Here is a 27795-nt window from a genome sequence, read left to right as displayed (position 1 = left end):
CGCCCCATCCCCCTGAGCTTCCGGCGCTTCGCGAACCACTGCGCCTGCGCAGGAGACAGATTGGCCATCTTCGCTGACGTGCGCCTCTGGCCGGCGTAGCCCCCCGGACGTGGCTGGGCGAGGCCAGTTAGCCTCCATGTACTGGACGACGGACACAGTCCCACAATGCCTTGCTTCGTCAGGTCCAATCGGACTCAAGGAGAGACGTTTCGGCCCAGAGAGATGCATCCTGGTGGTTGTATTCCTTCCTTCCGTAAAGGCGGGCTGTGCAGTATGGGTTAGGTAGTGAACCTCGTTCTTCAGTGCGTTGCGTGTCCTCTTCCACGCAACGTGCGTTGGAGATTTCCTGGTCTCCGAAGGTACACGTTTCACCCGGCGAACCAGACACTTGGCCTAATGGAGGCGTGAAGACAAACCTTGCTTTCTCAGGAGATAAGTTGTTCAAAACGCAGTGCGCAGAGAACGAGGCTGTAGCAACCCGTTATGAAGCGAGGCCTAAACGCTTCGAACCCGCCAACGCCAGGTCAGGTCATAGTAAAGATCCCTAATCGTCTGTCAAGACAAAGAGCTCCAAGACATTTACATCCTCTATTGCAGCTCTTTAAGAGAAGCCAACGGGGAAGGCTTATTTTTCTTCTCTTCTCTCCAAAAAGGAGCATGGAAGATTTATTCCCGATATTGAAGTGGAAAGCCTCATTTCAAAAATATGATCTTAATGTTTTCCAGTCTACAAAATAAAGTATATATCTTGTTACAAATATAAAGTTCCCCACAATCTTCTCCCACCTCCCATGTATTTACGCCATACCACTGGTGCAATTTAGGATTAGCGGCACGCCCCCCTCCCCTCGACGCTTATGCTGGCTAAAACGTGCTCACCCACCTTTCAGATCTGTTTAACTCCCTTGGAAAATACATTCTTGACCTCCTGACTAGACAAATGCCTCAAACCATCCGCTGTTCATAGTTATGATTTCACATTTGATATTACTATTGATAACCCTCTTCCCCTCTCCCGCTTGTGTAAAAACTCTATAGAGAACTGGACCCTAGTCTGTTTTTCTATTACTTTGTAATTACTCAAATATAGTTGAATGACTGAGGGACAGCCGAATAAATTATGGTATATCCATACTATTTCTGAGAATACTCTCCGGATTTAGAATGATGTACAACTATAAATTCTAATGAAAAGGTCTCCAAAGTACAGTTACTGTAAAACGCCAAATAATTCCTAAGTACAGTAAAGTGACATCTGCTCTGCTGCTCAGGCAATGTGTGACTCTCTGAGGCCCCATGCACTGTAACCTGCTAGTTTCCTCCGTCCATGGAATTTTCCAGGCAAGGATACTGGAGTGGTTGCCATTCCCTACTCCAGGGGATCCTCTCCATCCAGGGATGAAACCAGAGTCTTGCATCTCCTGCATTGGCAGGTGGATCCTTTACCACTAGCACCACCTGGGAAGCCCCACAGTAAAGTAACATAAAAATGTGTGTGTGTGTGTGTGTGTAAATGCAGAACAATAACTTTGAAAAAGAATCTGCAGTGATGACATTTAGTGGTTACTTGTCTAACTAGTGGTTACAGTGGTTACAGTTAGTAACCACTATTTAGCGGTTACCTGTGGAGGGGGGAGGGCACCTTCCTAGAGAGTGAGGGAACCAACTTTGGGAGTGAGAATTAAAAAACAGTTTTATCTATACTTTAAAAATTCACTTTATTGAGATATAATTTACATGCAACACAATTCTAAGTGTACAGTTCTGTGAATTTTAACAAGTGCATACAGTACTGTAGCCAACACCATAATCATGATATTAATTGTTTATATTACCCCCCCAAAGTTCTCATGCTCATTTGTAGTCATCCTCTTCCCTCACTTCAAGCCACTGGCCAAACACTGATGCTGTCATAACAGATTGCCCTTTCCAAAATTTCATGTAAATTTTACAAAGTAATACAGAACGGTCAGACTCTTGTGTATGAACTCTTTCTCCTAGCATAATAATTTTGAGATTAATCCATGTTACAGCCTGTACCAATACTTTGTTCTTTTTAACTGCCAAGTAATATTCCATTGTGGATATACTACAGTTTCTTTATCCATTCATCAGTTGATAGCCCATTTGGGTTGTTTTGAAGTTTTGGACTTTCATGAACATTTGAATACAAGTATCTGTGAATCTGTATTAATTTTAATTTATTTTTACAAGATGAATTTATTCATGCACCATTTAGATAATTTTTTAAAAAAACTTGAATTTGATGAATAAGTTCATCATTGCTTAAAATTTATTCTTCCAGATTTTACTCTATGAAATACTAACTTTTCTATATAAATGTTAATGGGATTTTACACTGCTAAGCAACTTCTTTTTCTATTTAATAATATACTGTGACCATTTAAAAATATCAGTACAGATTTAACTCATTCTTTTTAAGGGTTGCTTTCATTGTATGCATGTAAGATAACTTATTTAACTAACCTACCAAATTGTAAAACTTCCAATAATTTATGTTACCAAAATTTTCCTCAAGTTTCCAAATGATACTCGTAAGATATTCATTATTCATTATAGCATTATAATGGAGAAAACTGGAAACATCAACTTTTTTAAAAGAAGTATTTTTTTGGCACATGGTTTGTGGGATCTTAATTCCCCAACCAGGGATTAAACCCACACCGTGATTGCAGAGTCCTAAGCACTGGACTGCCAGGGACTTCCCAAAAGAAATACTTAAATGCCCCTTTCTTTCTTTTCCTCTGGTCACAAGTCCAGCTATTCTGATTTTTCTATTGCAGCTTTAGCTGCAATTTTACAAATTTACAACAATGATAAATTAATATTTATTAGACACATTACCAGGATATTTAATTTCTTTTCCTAAGTGTGCTGTCCTAGGTGGTTCTGTAGTTGTTTATTCCAGATGGTGCATTCTGCAGGATGGGGCTGAATAAGAAACACCTGCAAAAAAAAAGAAACACCTGCAAAGTTTCACAACAAGTAGGCTTTATGTTGTTGAAGACCTACTGAGTAAAACTCCATTTGGTAGAACTACCCTTTAAAAACTAATATTTTGGGAGTGACTCTGGGCAATCAAAACCGAAAACTTCCTTATTCCGGTGGATATGGTAAAGCCACTTCATAGATTACAGTGGGTTTATTTGGTTCCTCCTGTTTAAATTCTCATATGTTCCAATAATAAATTCTTAAGCAAGGTGAAAATAAATGTGATTATATATACATTTGAAGAAAACAAGGGAAATGCAAAGGGGAAACAACTGATTTAATATAATCAGATTTTTAAACTCTTTAAAAGCAATTTAATAGACATGCTTATTAATTTGAGTGTGCAACAAAATACTATTTAATTTTTTAATAACTGAAAGTCTACGCAATTACCTAAGAGATCCACATATTTGCCTAGAATTTAACTTAAAAGGAATTATAGACTGTCTTCAAGACGAAAACTTCCTCTTCACTGGAAAGACATGTAAAGAATTGCTTAGCAGTTGAAGAAATAAAAATTGCATTTTGGAAGCTTGCTAGATTTAAAAAAAAAATTGTATCCTTTAAGTAGTTTTTATGAGCTTCCCTTGTGGCTCAGCTGGTAAAGAATCTGCAGGAGACCTGGGTTCAATCCCTGGGTCAGTAAGATCCCTGGAGGACAAAATGGCAACCCACTCCAGTATTCTTGCCTGGGAAATCCCATGCACAAAGGAGCCCGGCAGGTCCATGGGGTTGCAAAGAGCTGGACAGCACCCAGTGACTAAGCATGCCTGTCTGCTTTAAGGTTTATAGAGAATTCCTTAAAACAGTGTTCACCTAGAACTCCCCTGGCAGTCCAGTGTTAAGACTTCACCTTCCAATGCAGGTGCTGCAGGTTTGAGTCCTGAACAGGAAGCTAAGATCCCATATGTCTTGTTATCAAAAAACAAAAACATAAAAAACAGAAGCAATATTGTAATAAATAAAGATTTTTAAAATTTATATATATATATATATAATTAAACAATGTTCACCTGATTCCACCAGTCTTCTCAAATTGATTTTCTAAACTTCTCAAGACAAATGAAATGGGTCTCCTTCCTCATAACTTCTTCCAAAATGTAATCCACATTTTGGTTAGTTAAGCAAGACAGCTGAAGAGAATTCTGATTTCCATCACTAGCCTCTAAAACATTAACCAGAACATCAAATGAAGATGTCAGAGTAGATTTTTCAGATTTCCACTTAAGATTTGCTAAACATCAAGAAGCTAATGGAAATTACAAAACAGGATGTTAAATGGTCCACTGAAATGTCTCCATTGTAAAGATAAGGATAATCAGGGTCAGAGAAGTTAAGTAACCTGCCCAAGGTATCACAGCTGATAACTGGGACAAGAAACCATTTCTTCTCATGTCAACACCTTATTTTTAAAAGTGAAGAAGTCGAGCCTCAGAGTAAAAAATTGCTGTCATTTACTGATCACTTACCATGTACCAAGTGCTATATACTTCATTTAAAATCCTAACAACTTTGAGGATTGTATTATAAGGTTACTCCAACTCTAAAGCTTATGCTTATGCTTTTAAACAGCATACTACACTAAGTATTGCTTTCCTCATCTTTGTTTTTTTTTTAGAATGAGAGCTTTCTGGTCTCACATGTGTTTATTTATGTTCTAGTCTGTTAGATTTAATAATGTAATTATTTTTGCTGATTATTTATGTCCCACTAGAATGGGAAACCATTTCACCTCCTCTGAAATTTTCAAAGAGTATGTATTCTATAAATAGTGCTAATATTCTCTCTTTTCTGGTTATCGCGGTGTAGGGAACCATGAGCAGCAAAGTCTCCCGTGACACCCTCTACGAGGTGGTGCGGGAAGTCCTGCACCAGAACCAGCACAAGTGCAGGAAGTTTTTGGAGACTGTGGAGCTTCAGGTCAGCCTGAAGAACTATGACCCTCAGAAGGACAAACGCTTCTCGGGCATCATCAGGCTTAAGTCCACTCCCTGCCCCAAGTTCTCCGTGTGTGTCTTGGGGGACCAGCAGCATTGTCAGCATTGTGATGAGGCCAAGGCTGTGGATATCCCCCACATGGACATTGAGGTGCTGAAGAAACTCAACAAGAATAAGAAACTGGTCAAGAAGCTGGCCAAGAAATATGAAGCCTTTTTGGCTTCAGAGTCTCTGATCAAGCAGATCCCCCAAATCCTGGGCCCAGGCCTGAACAAGGCTGACAAGCTCCCTTCCTTGCTGACCCACAATGAGAACATGGTGGCCAAAACTGATGAAGTGAAGTCCACGATCAAGTTCCAGATGAAGAAGGTGCTGTGTCTGGCAGTGGCTGTTGGCCACGTGAAGATGACAGATGATGAGCTTGTGTATACAACATCCACTTAGCTGTCAACTTCCTGGTGTCACTGCTCAAGAAAAATTGGCAGAACATCAGGGCCTTGTACATTAAGAGCACCATGGGCAAGCCCCAGCGTCTGTACTAAGGCATAGCTTAATAAACCATACTAAACCATCCAGAAAAAAAAATAGTGCTAATATTCTAATATTTAATTGCAACAGTGAATGTTACTGAGCACTTACTATAGCTAAGCATTGTAACATGCATTATCCCATTTAATCCTCTCAACAATTTAATCCATGTCACTCATTTTGTTCAACAATGACTCAGCTCTAAAAAAAAAAAAAAAACTCAGCTCTGCTTCTAGTACACCTGTTAGTCGTACAATAACATAATTTTTTGCCTTCATTTCTCAACCTCTATAAACTCCATTTTTATCTCATTCTCTGATTATAATCCATTACTTGTTAAAAGTTTGTGTCCTCTGAATATTGTTATTTGTCTGCAATAGTGGAAGAATATCCATGCTTCTACGAAGAATCGAGTCCATCACCTACTTTCTTTTCCAAAAGGGGCACAGTATGTGAATTCCCAGAATCTTTGGATAGTTTGGCCAAACACATCACCTCAGCACCTTTTAGACTGTTAAGTCTTCTTTAAAAATTTTGTTTTTTAAAATTTATTCCATTTATATGTGGTGGGAGGCTCTGTTTATTTGAATCTATACCCTCATCTTACCTAGGAGTCAGTGGGGTTTTTTTGTTTTTTTTTTCTTTTAAATTTTATTTATTTATGATTTGGCCGCACTGGGTCTTAGTCGTGGCACATGGGATCTAGTTCCCTGACCAGGGATTGAACCCTGGCCCCCTTCATTGGGAGCTTGGAGTCTTAGCCACTGGACCACCAGGGAAGTCCCTTGTTTGTTTTTTAATTTTGGTAGACACTGCTGACTTGGAAGAATATAGAGTCCGCTTGACTTTATTTAGTCAACATTCACCTACTTCTCCAATTTAAAACAATTCTCCTGCTTTATTTGCTTCTTAAAAGGAAGTGCAGTCGCTCAGTGGTGTCTGACTCTTGGGCTACAACCCCTGGGCTGTAGCCACCAGGCTCCTCTGTTCATGGAGATTCTCCAGGCAAGAATACTGGAGTGAGTTGCCATTTTCTTCTCCAGGAAATCTTTCTAAGCAGCGGTCGAACCCAGGTCTCCCACATTGCAGACAGATTCTTTACCAACCAAGCCAAGGGAAGCCCCTGCTTCTTAGAGGTGATATCCATTGTATACATAAGTCAAATTCATTTAAGGTTTCTTACTGGAAACTTTAAAAACAGGGAAAGCCAAGGACTTGACTAGCTTCCTTCGAAGTTTATTGCAGTCACATTCCTGACTTCCAGAAGAACTAATACTCTGGTTTTCTAGAAACTTAAAAGCTGAGTGATTTTATGGCAGGACTGTATCTTGAGACTGTTGCGGGAAGGAAGACCCCTTGCAGGACCCAATAAAGGTCCCCTCTCAGGCCCTTGAAATGGTCCCCCTTCCTACAAGACCACTAATTCTACTAAGATTTGTATTTACCATCTAACATTTATAAAAGTTTCACTCAGTTGTGTCTCACTCTTTGCAAGCCCATGGACTGAAGCCCACCAACCAGGCTTCTCTGTCCATGGAATTCTCCAGGCAGGGATACTGGAGTGGTTAGCTGTTCTCTTCTCCAGGGGATTTTCCTGACCCAAGGATGAAACTCTGATCTCATGCATGGCAGGCAGACTCTTTACCGCCTGAGCCCTCAGGGAAGCCCAAAGCAGCAGCAAAAGGGTCATAGTGAAACCCTTTCCGTACTCACAGAACCCACATTCCACTGCAACAAACTTAAGACTGAAGAGCAGTTTCAACTCCTCCCAGAAATGTGACCTTTAAAACAACCAACCTAAACTGTACTCATCAACAATAGCGAGGTAATCTGCATGATAAAGACCCCTGCCAGTCCTTTTCTTCCCCAAAAGAAGGTGGCCTAAAACTATCCTTTCTTTTCTTTTGCTAATACCTTCTTGGCTCACCCTCCTTCTGCCTATAAAAACCTTCCATTTTGTACAGCCCTTCAGACTGTCCTGTATTTACCAGTTGGGATGCTGCCAGACTCAAGTCATGGAATTGTCAATTAGATCTTTTACAAAGCTCACTGAATTTGGTTTTTTTTTTAACAGATTGGTGGCAAGACTGGATCCGAAGTGAACTTCCAAAGACAATAAGAAGCAGAGGTCAGCCCTGCAACTCTTGAGTTTGTGGTCTTTCTTGTCCTTTCCAGTGACCATCAGTCAGTTCCTCTCCATTGAGCTGCACTCTTTTTTTGCGTTCCTACTCCAGATCTCATTAGCTTTTCTTTACAGAACAGGTCAAGCTGGTAGAGGCTTCTGCCGTAGGCCAACCAATACTGTGGCCTTTCAGACCAAATTTCCCCAGGAAAACCCCAGCCCATAGATCCTTCCCCCAACTCAACATTGGGGACTTCTGATGGCAGCTGAGTTTTCCAGTTATTTGGAATCAATTCATAGCCCCCATTCCTTGAGGTCTGTTAATTCGTTGCTTTCCCCAATCCACACTTCCAAGGGAATTTTTGCTGGTTACTGGCCAGAGTCAGATTCGGTCCAGTGGAAGGCCTCAAGTAGCTGTTAAATAAAGGCTGGTTGCCAGTGGGAGTCTTGGAAGTACTCAGAAGCTGATTAGTTGGACTCTGAAAAACCCAAACATGGGGCTAAATGAAATGTGGTCCTTTATAGCCAAAGAAAAGACCCTGATGCTGGGAAAGATTGAGGGCAGGAGGAGAAAGGGACGACAGAGGATGAGATGGTTGGATGGCATCACCGACTCAATGGACATGGGTTTGAGTAAACTCCTGGAGTTGGTGATGGACAGGGAGGCCTGGCGTGCTGCGGTTCATGGCGTCGCAAGGAGTCGGACACGACTGAGCAACTGAACGGAGCGATGGTCAAAGAGTTGAATGAGCCACCTTCCAGGATACTTGCTTATTTTATATTTAAGAACTAGGCTCCTGGAAGGTGCAGATATTTATCAAAGTTTTACTAAAAATAACCTATAATTGCAATGACCATTATGAGGAATGTTCCAAATACATAGAATCATTTTAAAAGTACAGGGAGCGACTCAGTAACTCTCTCGCCCTGAGTCTGCCCCTGTGCCTATCCACACATATATTATTCTTTTTCCTCTTAATAAACACTTGCTTCACACACACACAAAAGAAGATAAAACACTGAAAAGTATGCATTTCCATATCAAATAAACAGAATGGAATACGTATTTTAATTAGTATGAAGAAGATTCCAAAAGATTTAGAAATTCCAAAATAGCCTCATTGAAATATTTGTTGCAAAAGGCTAGCATGAAATTAAACACCAAAGGTATCTAAAAACAACACCTAGGCCACACCCATTATAACCTCAGAGGGTTTCATCATCAAAACATTGGCCCCCAAATTTTCAATTGTAATCAACTATAACACTGGGAAAATTGTCCTCAAAAGCCCTATGTAAATTCTTTAGGATCAATTTAAAAGGCCCCATATGGGTCCCTTTCAGAACTAATGAAACTCTTATTAAAAAACTTCTGGCAAACTGGTATGTATTTTCTCAAACAGCTGAGGGGAAACAAAATGGATGAGATTATTCAATACCACCAGAAATACTTGTCCTGGATGAAGCCTGACAATATACTTGAAAGGACTTGATAACTTTCGGATTAAAAATTTGGCCAAATGGGAGAAGCTGATGTTCGGGACCTGCTAGGCATTTTATTTGGCCTTCTTTTCTAAGGTAACTGTACCCAAAGGGAAAAAGCCATTCCAACTATAGGTGAATGGGTGTGTCAGTCCTTTCTGGTAATCCTAAAACCTCCCCTAACTCATCTTAAAATGCTTGTAGACATTGTGACATTGTCCTACAGATAGGCCCAAACTCCATCTTGTAGGATACTTAGATACTTTGTGTCTTTGTGATATAGATTTTAGGTCCCATTTTTCCTTAGGACCTAAAAACCATACTTCATGATGCAAATGTCAGGGAGGTAATTCTCATCAAAAGGGAGAAAGGTCATTTTACAAAAATCTTGTAAGTGACTTTTACACAAAAACTATGAGGTCTCTGTGACCATGGGTATTTATGTTTATACATGTCATAAATGTGTGACATTCTCTACATCTGGATGGTATTATCAAAATTGATTTATAAAGTGCTCTATTTGACTATTTGATTGGCTCAAAAATAAGTGTGTGTACATGTATGTATACATCAGTTAGTCAGTCAGTTCAGTTGCTCAGTCGTGTCTGACTCTTTGCGACCCCATGAATCGCAGCATGCCAGGCCTCCCTGTCCATCACCAACTCCCGGAGTTTACTCAAACCCATGTCCATCGAGTCGGTGATGCCATCCAGCCATCTCATCTTCTGCCGTCCCTTTCTCCTCCTGCCCCCAACCCCTCCCAGCATCAGGGTCTTTTCCAATGACTCAACTCTTCGCATGAGGTGGCCAAAGTAACTGGAGTTTCATCTTCAGCATCAGTCCTTCCAATGAACACCCAGGACTGATCTCCTTTAGGATGGACTGGTTGATCTCCTTGCAGTCCAAGGGACACTCACGAGTCTTCTCCAACACCACACTTCAAAAGCATCAATTTTTGGTGCTCAGCTTTCTTCACAGTCCAACTCTCACATCCATACATGACCACTGGAAAAACCACAGCCTTGACTAGACGGACCTTTATAGGCAAACTAATGTCTCTGCTTTTTGATATGCTATCTAGGTTGGTCATAACTTTCCTTCCCAGGAGTGAGTCTTTTAATTTCATGACTGCAATCACTATCTGCAGTGATTTTGGAGTCCAAAAAAATAAAGTCTGACACTGTTTCCACTGTCTCCCCATCTATTTCCCAAGAAGTGATGGGACCAGATGCTATGATCTTAGTTTTCTGAGTGTTGAGCTTTAAACCAACTTTTTCACTCTCCTCTTTCACTTTCATCAAGAGGCTTTTTAGTTCCTCTTCACTTTCTGCCATAAGGGGTGTCATCTGCATATCTGAGGTTATTGATATTTCTCCCGGCAATCTTGATTCCAGCTTGTGCTTCTTCCAGCCCAGCGTTTCTCATGATGTACTCTACATGTAAGTTAAATAAGCAGGGTGACAATATACAGCCTTGACGTACTCCTTTTCCTATTTGGAACCAGTCTGTTGTTCCATGTCCAGTTCTAACTATTGCTTCCTGACCTGCATATAGGTTTCTGGAGAGGCAGGTCAGGTGGTCTGGTATTCCCATCTCCTTCAGAATTTTCCACAGTTTATTTTGAGTATGTATATATACATATGTATAATAATATATAATTTACATATAGCTAAAATAAAGATTGGATAATCTAAAACTCAGAAATATATTAATAAAAACTAACCCCAGGTGCTTTCCAGATTTGTGTGATCTAAGATAAATAAAAGCTAGTTTAAATTCACTGGTGTAATTAAAACAGGCATGTTTGTAGAGTTAGCAGCATCAAGTATAAAACTTTTTATTTTACCTGGAGTAACTGATCAGGTAGGTTCATGTTGTCTCTGTTAAAATTTTGTCAACAGGAAAGTAATCGAAGTATGACTGTTGGGAGCAAGTAATAGATGTAAGATTAAAAGGTTTTAGGTGAACTCTTAAGCAGTAATTATATTTTAGGTGTCCTTAAAATATTTTCCCAAATCTCTTTGGTAACTAGAAACTTTAAGGATTTTATAGGTTAAAGAATAGAGGTTTACTGAATATCTGGATTATTTCCAAATGGAGTAAAATACTGATACTTTAATTACAAAATGCACGTTCAACTACTTTTGGCTTCCTACTACAGAAAATCTAAAGAAAAAGAAGCACATGATTCTAAAAATTAAAGTTTCCAAGGGTTAAAAATTATAATTAATGCATGTAATTAAGACAACTAGAAGAGTTCAGCTCTGTATGTAAGGACACTATGGTGTATTTTGGTTTAAGGAGAAGTCTGAGGAATAAAGATGCATCTTTGTTGAAGGAAATGAGAGCAATTTTGTCTAAATTAGAACTTCTGATTATTTCAGAAGAGAGTAAGGGAGAATCTTCCCTTGTATAAACAAATTGGCTAAAACTGAACTATAAAGGTTTTTAAAAATATGCTCAATATTAGTAGTATAGTTACATAAAACTAAACTTGATTTCCTTTCATCTGATAAAAGAGTATTTTATTATTACTTTGGCCAAATAGATAATTTAAGTATTGTTTCACAATGATCTGTGGTTCTATTTAGTCAAGTGTACAAACTTTTGTTAATCAGACAGCTTCCCCAAATCAAATGCTATATAAAGTCCTTTTAATCTCTAGTTAAATTTCAGATTTCTCAGGGGGCCCCTGAAAAAGCTCCTATAATTTATTCTCTCACCTCACAAAAAGGGAGGTGTTATACTAATTCAGGCTTACATGAAATGTTAAATTACATAGTTAAGTAAGTAACATTAAGCCTTCTTTATGTTATATCTGTATAGATATGGTACAGTTCAGTTGCTCAGTCGTGTCTGACTCTGTGACCCCATGGACTGCAGCACACCAGACTTCCCTGTCCATCACCAACTCCTGGAGCTTGCTCAAACTCATGTCCATCGAGTCAGTGATGCCATCCAACCATCTCATCCTGTCGTCCCCTCCTCCTCCTGCCTTCAATCTTACTCAGCATCAGGGTCTTTTCTTTTTTTTTTTTTTTCAGGTGGAGTTAGATTTATGAAACAACAAATAATTTTTTATATATAAAGATCAGTAAACCCAAAGATTAGAATGTTTCAGTTATTATGCTGCATACTTTACTTTTTTTTTTCCTTTTTTTTTATTAGTTGGAGGCTAATTACTTTAGAATATTGTAGTGGGTTTTGTCATACATTGACATGAATCAGCCATGGATTTACATGTGTTCCCCACCCCGATCCCCCCTCCCACCTCTTTCTCCGCCCGATCCCTCTGGGTCTTCCCAGTGCACCAGGTCTGAGCACTTGTCCCATGCATCCAACCTGGGCTGGTGATCTGTTTCACCCTAGATAATATACATGTTTCGAGCATCAGGGTCTTTTCAAATGAGTCAGTTCTTTGCATTAGGTGGCCAAAATATTGGAGTTTCAGCTTCAACATCAGTCCTTCCAATGAACACCCAGGACTGATTTCCTTTAGGGATGGACTGGTTGGATCTCCTTGCAGTCCAAGGGACTCTCAAGAGTCTTCTCCAACACCACAGTTCAACAGCATCAATTCTTCGGCGCTCAGCTTTCTTTATAGTCTAACTCTCACATCCACACATGACTACTGGGAAAACCATAGCTATGACTAGATGGACCTTTGTTGGCAAACTGATGTCTCTGTTTTTTAACATGCTGTCTAGGTTGGTCATAAATTTTCTTCCGAGGAGCAAACATGTTAATTTCATGGCTGCAGTCACCACCTGCAGTGATTTTGGAGCCCAAAAAAATAAAGTCTTTCACTGTTTCCATTGTTTCCCCATCTACTGAAGTATTCCAGAAACTGAATGAAATTCCTGTAAAGTCTGATTATGTCCTGGCATGATGCTGTTTGCCCAAAAAATTGAGGCTCACGCTAAAAGGACTGAACTTGAGTATCAGGGAAATGCCCTCGCTGCAAAGGCAGTAGCAACAGTCTGTCAAGATTGTGGCACATGTGGATGAGGTCCACTCTACTTCGGCATTAACAAGGGAGGCCAGTGATAGGGCCATAAAACCTGGATCACCATTCTGGATTGTGTCCTGCCAGTATGGGTAACGTTATGAAGTACATTTTCTAAAATCTACTGCTTTTATGGCTGTGTTAGAATTCATGGAATCCTATGGAAAAGAGGGGGGGAAATAATAGGTTTTGTTTTCTTGAAGAGCAAAGGAAATTAAAAGAAAAATAAATCTATTCTCCTTGTAAAAGGACACAACTACCAAGATTTTCACTGGAATATCATGTTTGAGAGAAATATACGTAGTCTTATATAATCAGAGAGCCTCAAGAAACTAGCTTGGGCAAGCTAGTATTTTACTAACAAGGTTCTGGCAAAACAACCTTAATAAAAAAAAACTTATATGGTCAATCACTGTTTCTTGCTGCACGTGTATAAATAATCAGGCTGAAGTTAATACAAATTTAGCTTTACTCTAATTACCTATAGTAAAAAATGGGGGTAATTATAGAGAGAAAAATTATGTTTGTTCCTTTATAGATAGTAGGCTCTAATTTTGCTAACAGTCTTTGAGGTGTTGTTATACAACTATAGACTGGACTCCCCTGGCCTATAGTATTGCCTATGGTCTTGCTGACTGTTCATAACACCACCTTTGGGAAACATAAACTCACTCCACATGAGAGAATCATGGTCAGACCAATGTCTATTGGTATACCACCTTCTGCTGATCCTTTGTAGTCTCCCGCTAGTATGACCATCTATTGTGTTACTCTGGAGCCTATTACCAACAGGTTAAAGAAGCTTTCCCCGATTTCCGATTTAGGGAAAACTTACTGGTCACTGTCTGGAGCCCAGTGACTGGAAAAATTCTGGAGACGTCATCAGAAGAAAACTGCCCTCGAGTTCCACTGAAAGCGAACTTACCAAGTGCTTCTGGCCACTCACTCTGCTGCAAAACTAGAAGGCAATGAACCTTGTATATCTATATCACATAGCTAAAGGAGACTCCAACTGACTTCTGGTCCTGTACAAACCCTGGAGACCTCCAAATCAAGTTGACAAGGATGACACTGTGATGACAAGTGGACATCGATGACAAGTGAACATTGATGTAGACTGCTTCCATCCAAAATGCCAGACAGAGCAAGACTTCCCATTTCAGCTGAACTCAAAACCAGTTTTTCTCTTTCCTTTATCCTGGCACTGACCTGGAAAGATAATTCCATCAGCCGCAGCTTCTGGGCCATTGCCAAGGAAGGTAATCTTTAGAATTTATAAAAACTTCTTATTTCAGGCTAGGGGGAAAAGAATTGACTCCTGGCTTTAAACAGGCAAATGAAACAATTCTTGCAGATGAATCTATTTACAATGCCACCTTAGCGACAGGATTTATTTTTGGGGTGATTATCATCTCCTTGGGCTATGAAGGCCTAGGTGGCTGGTGCACAGCCGGGCGGTGACACTTAGTAATCTAACTATGACTCTAACTGTTCTTGAAAGGGCCTACCAGAAGGCACTTATGATTCAGGATTTGCTTTCTTTGGCAGGTCCCTACTTCCTGGTTAGGAATAAATGCAAATGAGGTTATGATCAGGAAACTCTCCTTAACTTTTGAAATCCAAAATTAAGAAATCTGCAAGAAATCCACTGCTAAGCAGTAGCTTCCCAGTAAAGATCCTTGGACTCTGGTGGAGGGTGTTCTCGATAATAGAGTAGCCCTCAATTATTCTCTTGCCAAGATAGGATGCGTTTGCGCTGTGGCTAACACCACCTCTTATACGTGAATTAACACTTCCAAGGGAGTTAAAATTAAGTGACATATCATTAAAGAAGCCACCTGGCTTAAGATGACTCTGAATGCGGTCTTTCTTTGATTGGTTTCGGTCTTAGAGACCATAGCTTCAAAGCACACTCCAAACACTGGAAATTATCCTACTTACCATAATGATAATAATCCCCACTGGTGTTTTGTATCCTCTCAAAGGTTTTAATGCATATTTGCAGCTAATAACCTCCATGTGAAATATCTCCCTAAGATGATAACAACAGAAAAGGAACAAAGATAGTAACTAATATAACATTATGAACCTGGACCTGTGAAATGTCACAGGGCTCAAGCAAAAATGTCATGACCCATGGATTCAGAGCAGTGGCTGAGAGGGTCACTAATGCCTTATTTTTTTTTTAATTTTTTTTTTTTTATCACATCTCAGTTATGCTGAGGGTATGATCAAAAGGGGGTAGTTGCTAAAGAAGCAAATGCAAAATGGAGTCATCTGCTTCCCCTTACCCACTACAGCAAACCAGGACTTAATTGTTCCAACTTCTCCCAGGAATGACAGCTTATTTAACAATGGTTAAAGACATGAAGGGGCTTCCCAGGCACCTGAGTGGGTAAAGAATCTGCCTGCAATGCAAGAGACATAAGAGATGCGGGTTTGATCCCTGGTTGGGGAAGATCCCCTGGAGGAGGGCATGGCAACCCACTCTAGTATTCTTGCCTGCAGAATCCCATGGACAGAGGAGCCTGGCGAACTACAGTCCACAGGGTTGCAAAGAGTTGGAAACAGCTGAAGCGACTGAGCACAGCACAGCACAAACACATGAAAGCGGAATGTCTAAGACTGCTATGTACCATAATATCATCAAGATCATTTTTTATTTCACAAAACCTTCAGCTCCATCTATCCTGACTGTATAAATATTCCAAATATCTTGCAATTACATGCTACAAAACAGAAATTAATTTACTCAAAAAGATTTTTCTTCCAAATATTAGATTTACTGACTTGTGTAATTCTATCTTCACGGTAAATGATGGTTGATAGTGAATTAATTATCTAACATTAAATTCAAATATATGCATGGTTCTTAAATGTTAACATGCATCAGGATTCACCAAAAGGATGGTTAAAACCAGACTGTTGGGACTCTCACTTGTAATCAAGATCAAGTAACAAAGACCAGATTTATTCTCTCACCTAAAAAAAAAAAAAAAAGACAACATTTATGAAACAAGGGTTTTCAAGATACTGGACACCAAACAATGAAAGGAAAATAATTCCTGAAAGACAGAAAACAAAGTCTGAATCTGAGACTGCCCCAGTTTACTGCCTTGTTGAGTGTTTCCAGGCCACACACAGCACAGAAAGGGGAACAGAGGAGTAGGCTGGCAAACTCCTAAAGCTAAAAGTCTGAGGAAATCAAACTTTAAGGCAGAGAAGAAAGAGCACAGAAAAAAACCTTGTACACAAAGAGATCTGCAGAGGGCTCCCCAAAGAACTCATACGCATAAGAGCTAAATACCCAAAGCCAAAGAGTGACTCATCAAATGATTAAAGAAAACACTGCCTGTTCCCATCAGCCAGATTAAAAAAAACACACACAATTCATGGGATGGTGAGTAGAGTACTCAAGGTCTCTTAGTAGTGAAGAAGAATTAGTTCTATACTGAACACTACTTCAAACCTACCTAACAAGTCATAAAAGACCTGAAAGGACCAATTGTTTCCAAATAGCTTAACTGCATGTGTGCTCAGCTGAGTCTGACTCTGTGATACCACCGACCATAGCCCACCAGGCTCCTCTGTCCCTTGGGCTTTCCAGGCACGAATACTGGGATGGACTGGTATTTCCTACTCCCGAGGATCTTCCCGACCCAGGGATCGAATCTGCGTCTCCTGCATCTCCTCTCTGACAGACGGATTTTTCACTACTGAGCCACCTGAGAGGCTTAACTGCATCCTAGAGCAAAGCTCAAAACATTTCTAAGAACACAAAAATATCCACATCCAACAAAGTAAAATTCTGGCATCTAACCTAAGATTATTCAGCATACAAAGAAGCAGAGACACATGACCCATAATAATGAGGCAGTTCATCAGAATGAACTCAACTAACAGAGATGTTATCTTAAGTACGGACATAGAAGACAAAAGAAAGACATAAATCAAGCTTCCAGAAATCAAAACTACAACGTCCGAGATGAAAAATATACTAGATAGAGTTAACAGCAGGTTAAACAATATAAAAGAGAAAATTAAAGGCAGAGAAATATTAAACTATCCAAAATGAAACATAGAGAAAGAAGAGTAAAACAAACATAAGCATCAGTGAACTATGATAATCTCAAACAGACTAATACATGAATAACTGAAGTTCCTGAAAGATGGGAAGAGATAGAAAAAATACTTGAAGAAATAGTGGCCAAAAGTTTTCCACATTTGATTATAACTATAAAACCACATGAGCCATGCTATGTAGGGCCACCCAAGATGGACAGATCACGGTGGAGAATTCTGACAATATGTGGTCCACTGGAGAAGGAAGTTGGCAAACCACTTCAATATTCTTGCCCCGAGAATCCCATGAACAATATGAAAAGGCAAAAAGATATGACAACAGAAGATGAGCCCCCGGGTCGGTAGGTGTCCAGTATGCTACTAGGGAAGAATGGAGAAATAGCTCCAGAAAGAATGAAGAGGCTGGTCCAAAGTAGAAAGGACTCTCGGTTGTGGATGTGTCTACTGGTGAAAGTAAAGTCCGATGCTGTAAAGAACAATATTGCATAGGAACCTGGAATGTTAGGTCCATGAATCAAGGTAAATTGGGTGTGGTCAAGCAGGAGATGGCAAGAGTGAACATCAACATCTTAGTTCATAGCAATCACTGAACTAAAATGGACAGAAATGGGCAAATTTAATTCAGATGACCATTATATCTAGTACTGTGGGCAAGAGTCCCTTAGAAGAAATGGAGTAGCCCTCAGAGTTAAGAAAAGAGTACAAAATGCAGTACTTGGGTGCAATCTCAAAACAACAGAATGATCTCGGTTTGCTTCCAAGGCAAACCATTCAATTTTCTTGTGCTCCAAAATCACTGTGGATAGTGACTGCAGCCAAGAAATAAAAAGACACTTGCTCCTTGGAGGAAAAGCTATGACAAACCTAGACAGCATATTAAAAAGCAGAGACATCACTTTGCTGACAAAGGTCTGTCTAGTCAAAGCTGTGCTTTTTCCAGTAGTCATGAACAGATACGACAGTTGGACAACAGAGAAGACTGGGCACCAAAGAATTGATGTTTTTGAATTGTGGTGCTGGAAAAGACTTGAGAGTTCCTTGGACAGCAAGGAGATCCAACCAGTCAATGCTAAAGAAAATCAACCCTGAATATTCATTGGCAGGACTGATGCTGAAGCTGAAGCTCCAATACTTTGGACACCTGATGTGAAGAGCCAACTCTCTGGAAAATACTCTGATGCTGGGAAAGATTGAGGGCAAGAAAAGGGGGCAACAGAGGATGAGATAGTTGAACGGCTTCACTGACTCAATTGACATGAATTTGAGCAAACTCCAGCAGACAGTGAAGGAAAGAGAAGCCTGGCATGCTGCAGTTCATGGGATCGCAAATAGTCAGACACAGCTTAGTGACTGAACAACAACAAATAAAACCATATATTCAGGAAGTTCCATTGACCCCGCACAAGAAATCTGAATAAAACTACATCAAAGCAAAAGCAGCCAAGGAAAAAGACTTATTAACTATACAGAAACAAAGATAAAGATGATATATTTCTCGGAACGTCCTTGGCAGTCCTCTGGTTAAGACTCTGAGCTTCCAGGACTTCTCTAGTGGTACAGTATATAAGAAGCTGCCTGCAAATGCAGGGATATGGGTTCAATACCTGGTCTGAAAAGATTATATATGCTATGGATTAATTATGCTACTGAGCCTGTGAGCTGCAACTACTGAAGCCTGACTGTCTAGAGCCTGTGCTCCACAAGAAAAGACACCACAATGAGAAGCCCGTGCACCGCAATGAAGAGTAGCCCACACTTATCACAACTAGAGAAAGCCCACACAAAGCAACGAAGACCCAATGCAGTCAAATAAATAAATAAATGAAAAAGACTCGGAGCTTCCAATGTAGAGGGTGGGGATTTGATTTCTGGTCAGGGAACTAAGATCCCACATTCTACATAGTGCAGGCAAAAAAATTTTAATTAATTTAAAAAGTTTAAAAGATGACATATTTCTCACTGGAGATAATGCAAGCAGGAAGACAGTAGAGAAACATTTTAAAATAATGGAAGGGAAAAAAGGAAAGCCTAGAAATCTATATCGAGCAAAAAAAAATCATTACAAAAGAAGGTAAAATAAACATATTTTCAGATATAAATCTGGACTACAAGGAATGTTAAAGTTCTTCAGACAAAAGGAAAATGATACCATAAATATCTACACAAAAAGACCTACAAAAATATATACCATAAATATCTACACAAGGCATAAAGAGCACCAGAAAAGGTTAAGTGTAACAGCATATACGTAAGAATGTTTTGTCTTACTATTAACATTTAAAAAAAATAAAACTATTTAAACAAAAATAACAATAAGGTATTGTGGTATTTGTAACATGAAAAATAAAATTCATGAACAGTAATATCGCAAAGGCTGGAAAGAGCCAAACAGAAGTATACTATACATCCATATCCTCTATGTGACGTAGCATAGTGTCACTTGAGGGGAGACTCATAAGTTACAAATGCACAGCTAATTTTCTCTTTTGGCTTTGCAAGGTCTTTGTTGCTGCGCTCAGCTTCTCTAGTTGCTGCAAGCAGGACTCCTCGTCGCCGCGCTGTGGGAGCTTCTCATTGTGGTGGCTTCTCTTGCTGCGGAGCAGGGGCTGTAGACCCGTGGGCTTCAGCGGCTGCAGCCTGCAGGCTCAGGAGCTGTGACTTGTGGGCTCTAGGGCACAGGCTCATCGGTTATGGCACATGGGGTTAGTTGCTTCAAGACAGGTGGGATCTTCCCTGACCACGGCTTAAACCCATTACTACCCCTGCATTGGCAGGCACATTCCTGACCATTGGACCACCAGGGAAGCCCCAATACTATAAATCTTAAAGCAACTACGCTGTAATAAAAATAAAGTTATATCTAATAATCCCACAAAAAAGATAAAATGAGGTAATAAATAGTCCATTAATTCAAAAGAAGAAAAAAAGGAAAACAAGAGCAGATAAGACAAATAGAAAACAAATAGCAAGATAACAGATTCAAATGTAACCATAGCAATAATTAGTAATTGTAAATGCTATAATTATACCAACTAAAAAAATAAAATTTGTGAAATTGGATGAAAGAGCAAGAACTAGGGAATTCCCTGGCTATCCAGTGTTTAGGACCTGGTGCTTTCACTGCAATTGCCCCAGGTTCAATCCCTGGTCAGGTAACTAAGATTCCACAAGGTGTGCAACATGGCCAGGGGAAAAAAACTCAAGAACTATGTTTACCTACGAAAGCATTTTAAATATAAAAACACAGGTAGGTTAAAAGTATGGAAAAGACATATCATGCTAATATTAGTCATAAGAAACCTGGAATTCTATTAATATCAGATTAGACATGTGAGCAGAGTATACACAAATCTAACAATTATGATCAAGATACTTCTATAGCCTTCTCTTAATAATTGACAGAACAAGAAGGCAGAAAATCAACAACATGAACTACACTCTCAACAAACCTGACCTAACTGACATTTATATAACGCTCCACCCAACAACAGCAATATACACATTGTTCTCAAGTGTACCCGGAACATCTACAAAGATAAACTGTATTCTGGGCCATAAAACAAACCTTAAATTTTCAGATCATACCAAGTATATTCTCAGACCACATTAAATGACATTTGAAACCAAGAAGAAAGAGATTTTCAAAAGATCTATAAATATTTAAATAAAGGAAATAACACACGTGGGGCTTCCCTGATGGTCCAGCTGCTAAGCCTCCATGCTCCGAATGCAGGGGGCCCAGGTTCCATCATCCCTGGTAATGGAACTAAATCCCACATGATGCATCTAAGAATTTACACGTCACAACTAAAAAAGATTCTGTGTGCCAGAACTAAGACCTGGCACAGCCAAATAAATAATTCGTTAAAAAAGGGAATATAATAATGCTTCTAAATAACCCATGGATCAAAGAAGCCCTAGAGGAAATTCTAAGATATTTTGAACTGAATGAACATAAATACAGAACATAACCAGAATTTATGGGATGTCACTAAAGCAGTACTTAGGAAAATGTATAGCACTAAAAACCTATGTTAGAGAAAATGTCTCAGATCAATGACCTCAGCTTCTACTTTGAGAAACTGAAAAAAAGAAGAGCAAATTAAAACCAAAGTAAGCAGAAGAGAGGAAAAACAAAAGTAGGAATCAATGAAATGGAAAAAAGAAAAACAAGAGAAAATCAATATAACCAAAACCGACTTTTATAGAAGATGAAGAAAATTAATAAGCCTCCAATATCAGGAATGAGAAAGTTTACATCATTACAGTTTCTACAGATATTAAAAGACTAACAAGGAAATACTATGAACAATTTTACACCCATAAATACCACCACTTAGATGAAAAGGACGCAGTTCGTGAAAGACACAGAAAACCAGTGCATACTCAAGAAGAAATAGATAATGTTAACAGCTTTGTATCTATTTTTTAAAAACTGAAACTGTAAATACCTTCTCACAAACCATCGTTTAATGAAGAAATGATACCATCTTGACACAAACTCTTTCAACTCATTCTAAGGCATGATACCAAAACCAGACAGACATTACAAGAAGACTATAATCCAGTACCCATCATGAACACAGATGCAAAAACTCTAAACAAAAATTTAGCAAATCAAACCCAAAACTGTATTAAAAGGATAACATATCAAGGCCAATTGGGGCTGAATCCCAGAAATACAGTTGGTTTAACATTCAAAAGTCATTCTGTGTTAACATATAAATCATATTCACAGACTGAAGACAAAACCAAACAAAATTATATGATTACCTTGATAGCTCAGAAAAAGCATTTAACAAAATCCAAAGTCCATTCCTGATAAAAATTCAGCAAACTAGGAACAGAAGCCTTCACCAACTTCATAAAGTACATCTACAAAAAACCTACAGTTAATATCACACCTAATAATAAGAGTCTGAATGCTTTGAGATTAGGAATAAGAAAGATGTCTAGTCTCATAAGTATTACTCAACATTCTACTGGAGGTTCCAGTCAGTGCTGTCAGGCAAGAATACTAAACAGAAGCCATCCAGATGGGAAAGGTGAAGTAAAACATTCTTTATTCACAGACAGCATGATCTCCTATGTTAAGAATACAATGGAGGGCTTCCGTGGTGGTTCAATGGTAAAGAATCCACCAGCTAATGCTGAAGATATGGGTTGATCCCTGATCTGGGAAGACCCCACATGCCTCAGAGCAACTAAGCCCATGTGCCACAACTATTGAGCCGATGCTCTAAAGCCTGGCAGCTGCAACTACTGAAGCCCCCATGTCCCAGAGCCCAGGCTCTGCAACAAGAGGAACCACTGCAGCAAGCCCACACACTGCACCTAGAGGAGCGCCCACTCGCAGCAGCCAGAGAAAAGCCTGTGCAGCAATGAAGACCCAGCACAACCAAAAACAAATAAAGTTTATAAAAAGAGTATGATGGACTGTGCCAAAATAAAGCTACTAGAATTAATGTTTAGTAAGGCTGTGAGATTAACATCAAGATACAAGTATATGTTAGAATTTTGAGCTGGACTTTCTAGGGAAAGGTTAAAAACTGAATTTTATAAAATGACACCATTTACAACAATATCAAAAATACAACAGGCTTATGGTTAAGTCTGACAGGAGATGTGAAAGATTTGTACCTTGAAAACAACAAAAACATTGCTAAGAAATTAGAGAAGACATAAATAAATGGAGACATGTATTTTGTCCATAGATCAGAGGACATTAAGAATTTACCCAAAAAAAAAAAAAAAAAAAAAAGAATTTACCCAAAGATTTAATACAATCCCCATCAAAATACCAGCAGGAATTTGTGTAGAAATTCATAAATTTCTGTTTCTTCAAAAGACACTGTTGTGAAAATGAAAAAAAAAGTCATAAGCTGTAGAAAAATTTTGTAGGCCACATATATGAAAAAGTAACTTCTATCAAGAATTCAACCACTAGAAATTAAACAACTCAGTCTTCAAAAAGAGCAAAGATTCTTAACAGATACTTTAGCAAAGAACAGATACAGATGACTAATGGAAAGCACATGGAAAGATGTTCAACAGCACAGGTCTTTAGGGAAATGAAACTTACAATCCCAATAAAACAACAATATAAGTCATTACAATTGCTAAATCTAAAAATGTTGGGCATACCAGGTGTTGAGTAGGATGTGCAAAAACTGGAACTCTCATATACAGTTGGTGGAAACAAATTAGTACAACCACTCTGGAAAACAGTTTGGCAATTTCTTGAAAAGTTAAACATTCACCCACAATTGATTCAGCTTCCAAGGTGTTTACCCAAGAGAAAAGGATATATATGTCCATACAAAGACTTGTCTATGAGTGTTCACAGGAGTTTAACTTGTAACAGACAAAAACTAGAAAGGACCCAAATGTCCATCAATAGCTGAGTGGATAAGAATTTTGTATTACAATCATAAAATGGAATACTACTTAACAATAAAAACAAAACAATCACCTATTGAAACATGCAATATGAATGAATCTCAATTATGATGAGAGAGGGAAGTGAGATCACTCTCTGCCCTGGGAGCCACTTTTCCTGCCACAGCCCCTCACTCCCCTCCCTTGTCAGGAGTGCCTGTGAGTGGATCACTGTCTGCAGTAGTGATGAAACAGCTGAAGATGCTGACAGATCAGAGCCTCAGCAGCTTGGCAGCCTCAGGACCCTTGACCTGACTTATCCCTAGGCATAACTTCCAAAGAAGTGCCATTTCAGGGACATTGACACAGCATGCAAATTTACTGGGGCTGGGGCTGCCACAGTTGGGATGGCTGCGATTAGGACTTTGTTTGGGAGCCTCATCATTGGTTAGGCCAGGAACTCTTCCCTGACGCAACAGCTCTTCTTCTATGCCATTCTGGGAGGTCATGGGACTTCTTTTTCCTGATAACAGTCTTGTCCATCTTCTTTGCCATGCTGAGGAGTCCTCTCTTTCTCCCATGTCTAATCTGACCTGTATAATCCTTTTCCTACACATCCCCAGTGAGCCTGGGGAAAGGGGCTGGTTCAGGGTTTAACAGAGGGGAGACAAATAAATACTATCTTAAGATGTTAGGGAAAAAAAAAAGCCAGATCAAAAAAAGAGGTATATACCATGTGTAAAACGCTAGAAAACACAAACTAATCTACAGTGACAGAACACAGATCAGTGATTGTTTGGGAAGGGAGGCAGGATGGAGTGCAAAAAAGCATAAGGAAATTTGAGGTAGGGGTGAACAGATATGTTCCCATCATGGCTGTGCTGATGGTTCTATGGATGTATTCAAATGTCAAAACATCAAATTGTACACTGTGTTTAGTTTACTGTACATCAATTATACCTCAATAAAGCTGTTTAAAAACAAAATTTCTGGGTTCTATCACCAGAGCCTTTGGCTGTAAAATATTTACCCATTTCGTTCAATCAAAACCAATCATTTCATAGGTAACTAATGAGAAACTACTATATAGCACAGGAAACTCTACTTAATACTATGTGGTGACCTAAATGGAAAGGAAATCCAAAAAAGAGGATGTTTGTATATGTATAGCTGATTCACTATGCTGTACAGTAGAAACTAACATAACATTGTAAAACAACTATAAGTGAAGTTGCTCAGTCATATCCGACTCTTTGGGACACCATGGACTGTAGCCCACCAGGCTCCTCCATCCATGGAATTTTCCAGGCAAGAGTATTGGAGTGGGTTGCCATTTCCAACTCCAGGGGATCTTCCCAACCCGGGGATCGAAACCCAGGTCTCCTGCATTGCAGGCAGACGCTTTACCATCTGAGCTAGGGAAGCCAATAAAAATTAATACCAAAAAAATCAATCATTTCAATAGCTTCCTTCACTCACTTAATAGAAAGTATAATAACTCCAGAATATAAAGTTACTATTTTTCAAAAGCATCTCAATATATAAGCAATTTATACTACAAAGTATTCATCCTGGTGGATATGGAAAAATATGAAAAACAGTAAAAAGATAAGGGACTCATAAAGTTTAGCTTTCTAATGGCTAAGCAGAAATGGTATGATGACAAAGACAAGAACATACAATGGAGAAAAGACAGTCTTCTTTAGTAAGTGGTGCTGGGAAAACTGGACAGTTACATGTGAAAGAATGAAATTAGAACATTCTCTAATATCATACACAAAAATAAACTCATAATGGATTAAAGATCTGAATGTAAGACCAGATACTTTAAACTCTTAGAGGAAAGTATCTGACCTAAATCACAGCAAGATTTTTTTAAATCCACCTCCTAGAGTAATGAAGATTAAAAAAATAAATAAATGAGACTTAATTAAATTTAAAAGCTTCTGTACAGCAAAGGAAATCATAAACAAAATGAAAAGACGACCCACAGAATGGGAGAAAATATTTGCAAAGAAGCAACTGACAAGGGATTAATCTCCAAAATACACAAACAGCTCACGCAGCTCACGGTCAAAAAAGCAAACAACTGAATCAAAAAATCGGTAGACGATGTAAGTAGACATTTGTCCAAAGACATACAGATGGCCCAAAAAGCACATGAAAAGATGTTCAACATCACTAATTATTAGAGAAACGCAAATCAAAATTACAATAAGCTATCACTTCACACTGGTCAGAATGGCCATCATCAAAAAATCTACAAACAATAAATTTTGAAGAGGGTGTGGAGAAAAGGGAACCCTCCTACATGGTTGGTAGAATGTAAATTGGTACAACCACTGTGGAGAACAGTATGGAGTTTTCTTATACTAGAAATACAGCTACCATATGATCCTGCAATACAATACCTGGACATATACGCAGAGAGAACTATAATTCTGAAAGATACATGGACCCCGATAGTCATTACAGCACTATTTAAAATAGCCGGGATATGGAAGCAACCTAAATGTCCACTGATGGATGAATGCATAAAGAAGATGTGGTACATACCTTCTTTGAAAGATTACTGGAATATTACTCAGCCATAAAAATGAATGATACAATGCCACTTGCAGCAACATGGATGGACCTAGAAATTGTCATACTGAGTGAAGTTAGAGAAAGACAAATATCATATGATATCACTTACATGTGGAATCTAAAAAAAATGGTACAAATGAACTTATTTACAAAACAGAAATAGAGTCACAGATATAAGAACAAACTTACTGTTACTAAAGGAGAAAGGGGAGGGGAGGGATGAATTGGGAGACTGGGACTGACACATACACAGTGCTACATATAAAACAGATAACCAACAAGAACCGACTGTATAGTGCAGGGAATGCTACTCAATATTCTGTGACGCCCTTATAGGAAACCAATCTATGAAAGCGTGGACATGTACATATGTGCGTGGACATGTACATATGTATCACTGATACACTTTGCCATACAGCAGAAACAAACACAACATTGTAAATCAACCACACTCCAATAAAAATTAATTAAAAAAATAAAAGAACCCAAGCCTAGTGATGACACTAGCAAAATGGAATGAGACCTAAGATAGTTAGACAACATTAATCTTAATTTGAAGAAAAGCATAGCATGGTATTCAACTAATGGGTAAGAGAAAGGATGGTGTTCTAAAGTCCAGAAATGACACTAAAGACTAGGATACAGCAGAATCTACTGCCATCTTTTTTTTTTTTCTCAACATTTGTGCCTCATGAGATAGGCAGTATTATAACTGCAAAATAAAAGTCATAAACTTATTTCATTTAATCAACCATCAACCTTAAGCTCATCTTACTAAAAACTAGTTAGATGCAGGATAAATTTTAGGAATCATGATTCTGTATCTTGTATCAAACTCTATTTCAAACAAACAAAAAGAATAATTGGAAAAAACATTCCTGGAGCTCTATTAACAAATGCTAATTTCTATTGATATTATAATAAATACCATAATCCAACCAAGTTGCAGGTGGCATATAAGTTCTATATGTTTAATATGTGAAGAGATAAATTATTTGTGATAATTTAGTCATTATTATGAGCTAACATTTTTTTTTCTTCTTCAACTATCTGTTTTTAAATGACTAATACTAGAAAATTAGTTAAATTTTTTCCGCTAAAGTTATGCTTGAAGAAAGTAAAATTCAAGTGTATAAAAACAAGTGAGTTAAGTTATGAGCAAATGAGAAAAAAGGACACATTTTAATGGCATTTCTTTTAAATGTACCAACATATTGTATAGTCTACTTTGAAGGATGTTACCTAGTAACTTCAAGAAGGAGGAACATCTAATATATTTTATTAAAAAATAAAATCCAAAGAATAGTATTATATACTAGCTACTTTCAAAAAAGAGGAAGAAATGAAATTTGAGATTTAAGGTTAAAAAAAGGTAGCAAATGGAGAATCTAATACCTAGATTATTAAGCTAAAATTTTTTTCATCAGAACACTTCACAAAAATCAGTACACTGGCAGGAAAGATATGAAATCAATTATGTGATCTGTTAATAAAATGGAGCATTCACCAGTTCATAATAAAGTAGAAAAAGGTTTTCATTTGAATTCAGAAAAACAAGTTAGAAACTAAAAGGAATCCCGTAATGCAAAAGTCCCATTTACCCTGCATTTTTTTCAAGCATTCCAATCTTACTCAGAAATAACACAAAATATCCAACGGC

General features: G+C 38.6%; 1 protein-coding gene and 1 long non-coding RNA gene across 3 annotated transcripts; one reads left to right on the top strand and one right to left on the bottom strand.

Moving 5' to 3' along the window:
- Nucleotides 1-27: 27 nt before the first annotated feature.
- On the top strand, nt 28-5394 carry LOC110140468 (large ribosomal subunit protein uL1-like). The gene is made up of 2 exons (XM_020898898.2): nt 28-523; nt 4822-5394. The coding sequence occupies exon 2, from the start codon at nt 4828-4830 to the stop codon at nt 5392-5394; it is 567 nt and encodes a 188-aa protein (XP_020754557.2). The 5' UTR covers nt 28-523; nt 4822-4827.
- On the bottom strand, nt 1704-12331 carry LOC110140470 (uncharacterized). 2 transcript variants are annotated; one of them, XR_011483726.1, is made up of 4 exons: nt 10929-12331; nt 4026-5414; nt 3829-3923; nt 1704-2967 (listed from the first exon to the last, which is right to left on the bottom strand). It is a non-coding gene; the product is annotated as an uncharacterized lncRNA (long non-coding RNA). The 2 variants fall into 2 exon arrangements; XR_011483725.1 differs by having other exon boundaries at nt 1704-3923.
- Between the last annotated feature and the right edge of the window lie 15464 nt (nt 12332-27795).

Source organism: Odocoileus virginianus, chromosome 26, assembly GCF_023699985.2.
Source record: "Odocoileus virginianus isolate 20LAN1187 ecotype Illinois chromosome 26, Ovbor_1.2, whole genome shotgun sequence".
In the NCBI taxonomy this organism is placed as follows: domain Eukaryota; kingdom Metazoa; phylum Chordata; class Mammalia; order Artiodactyla; family Cervidae; genus Odocoileus; species Odocoileus virginianus.
This window is presented reverse-complemented; position numbering and strand designations above follow the sequence as displayed.

Excerpts from the sequence above, each read along its gene's own strand:
- LOC110140468 (XM_020898898.2), top strand. The coding sequence starts at position 4,828 with ATGAGCAGCAAAGTCTCCCGTGACACCCTCTACGAGGTGGTGCGGGAA.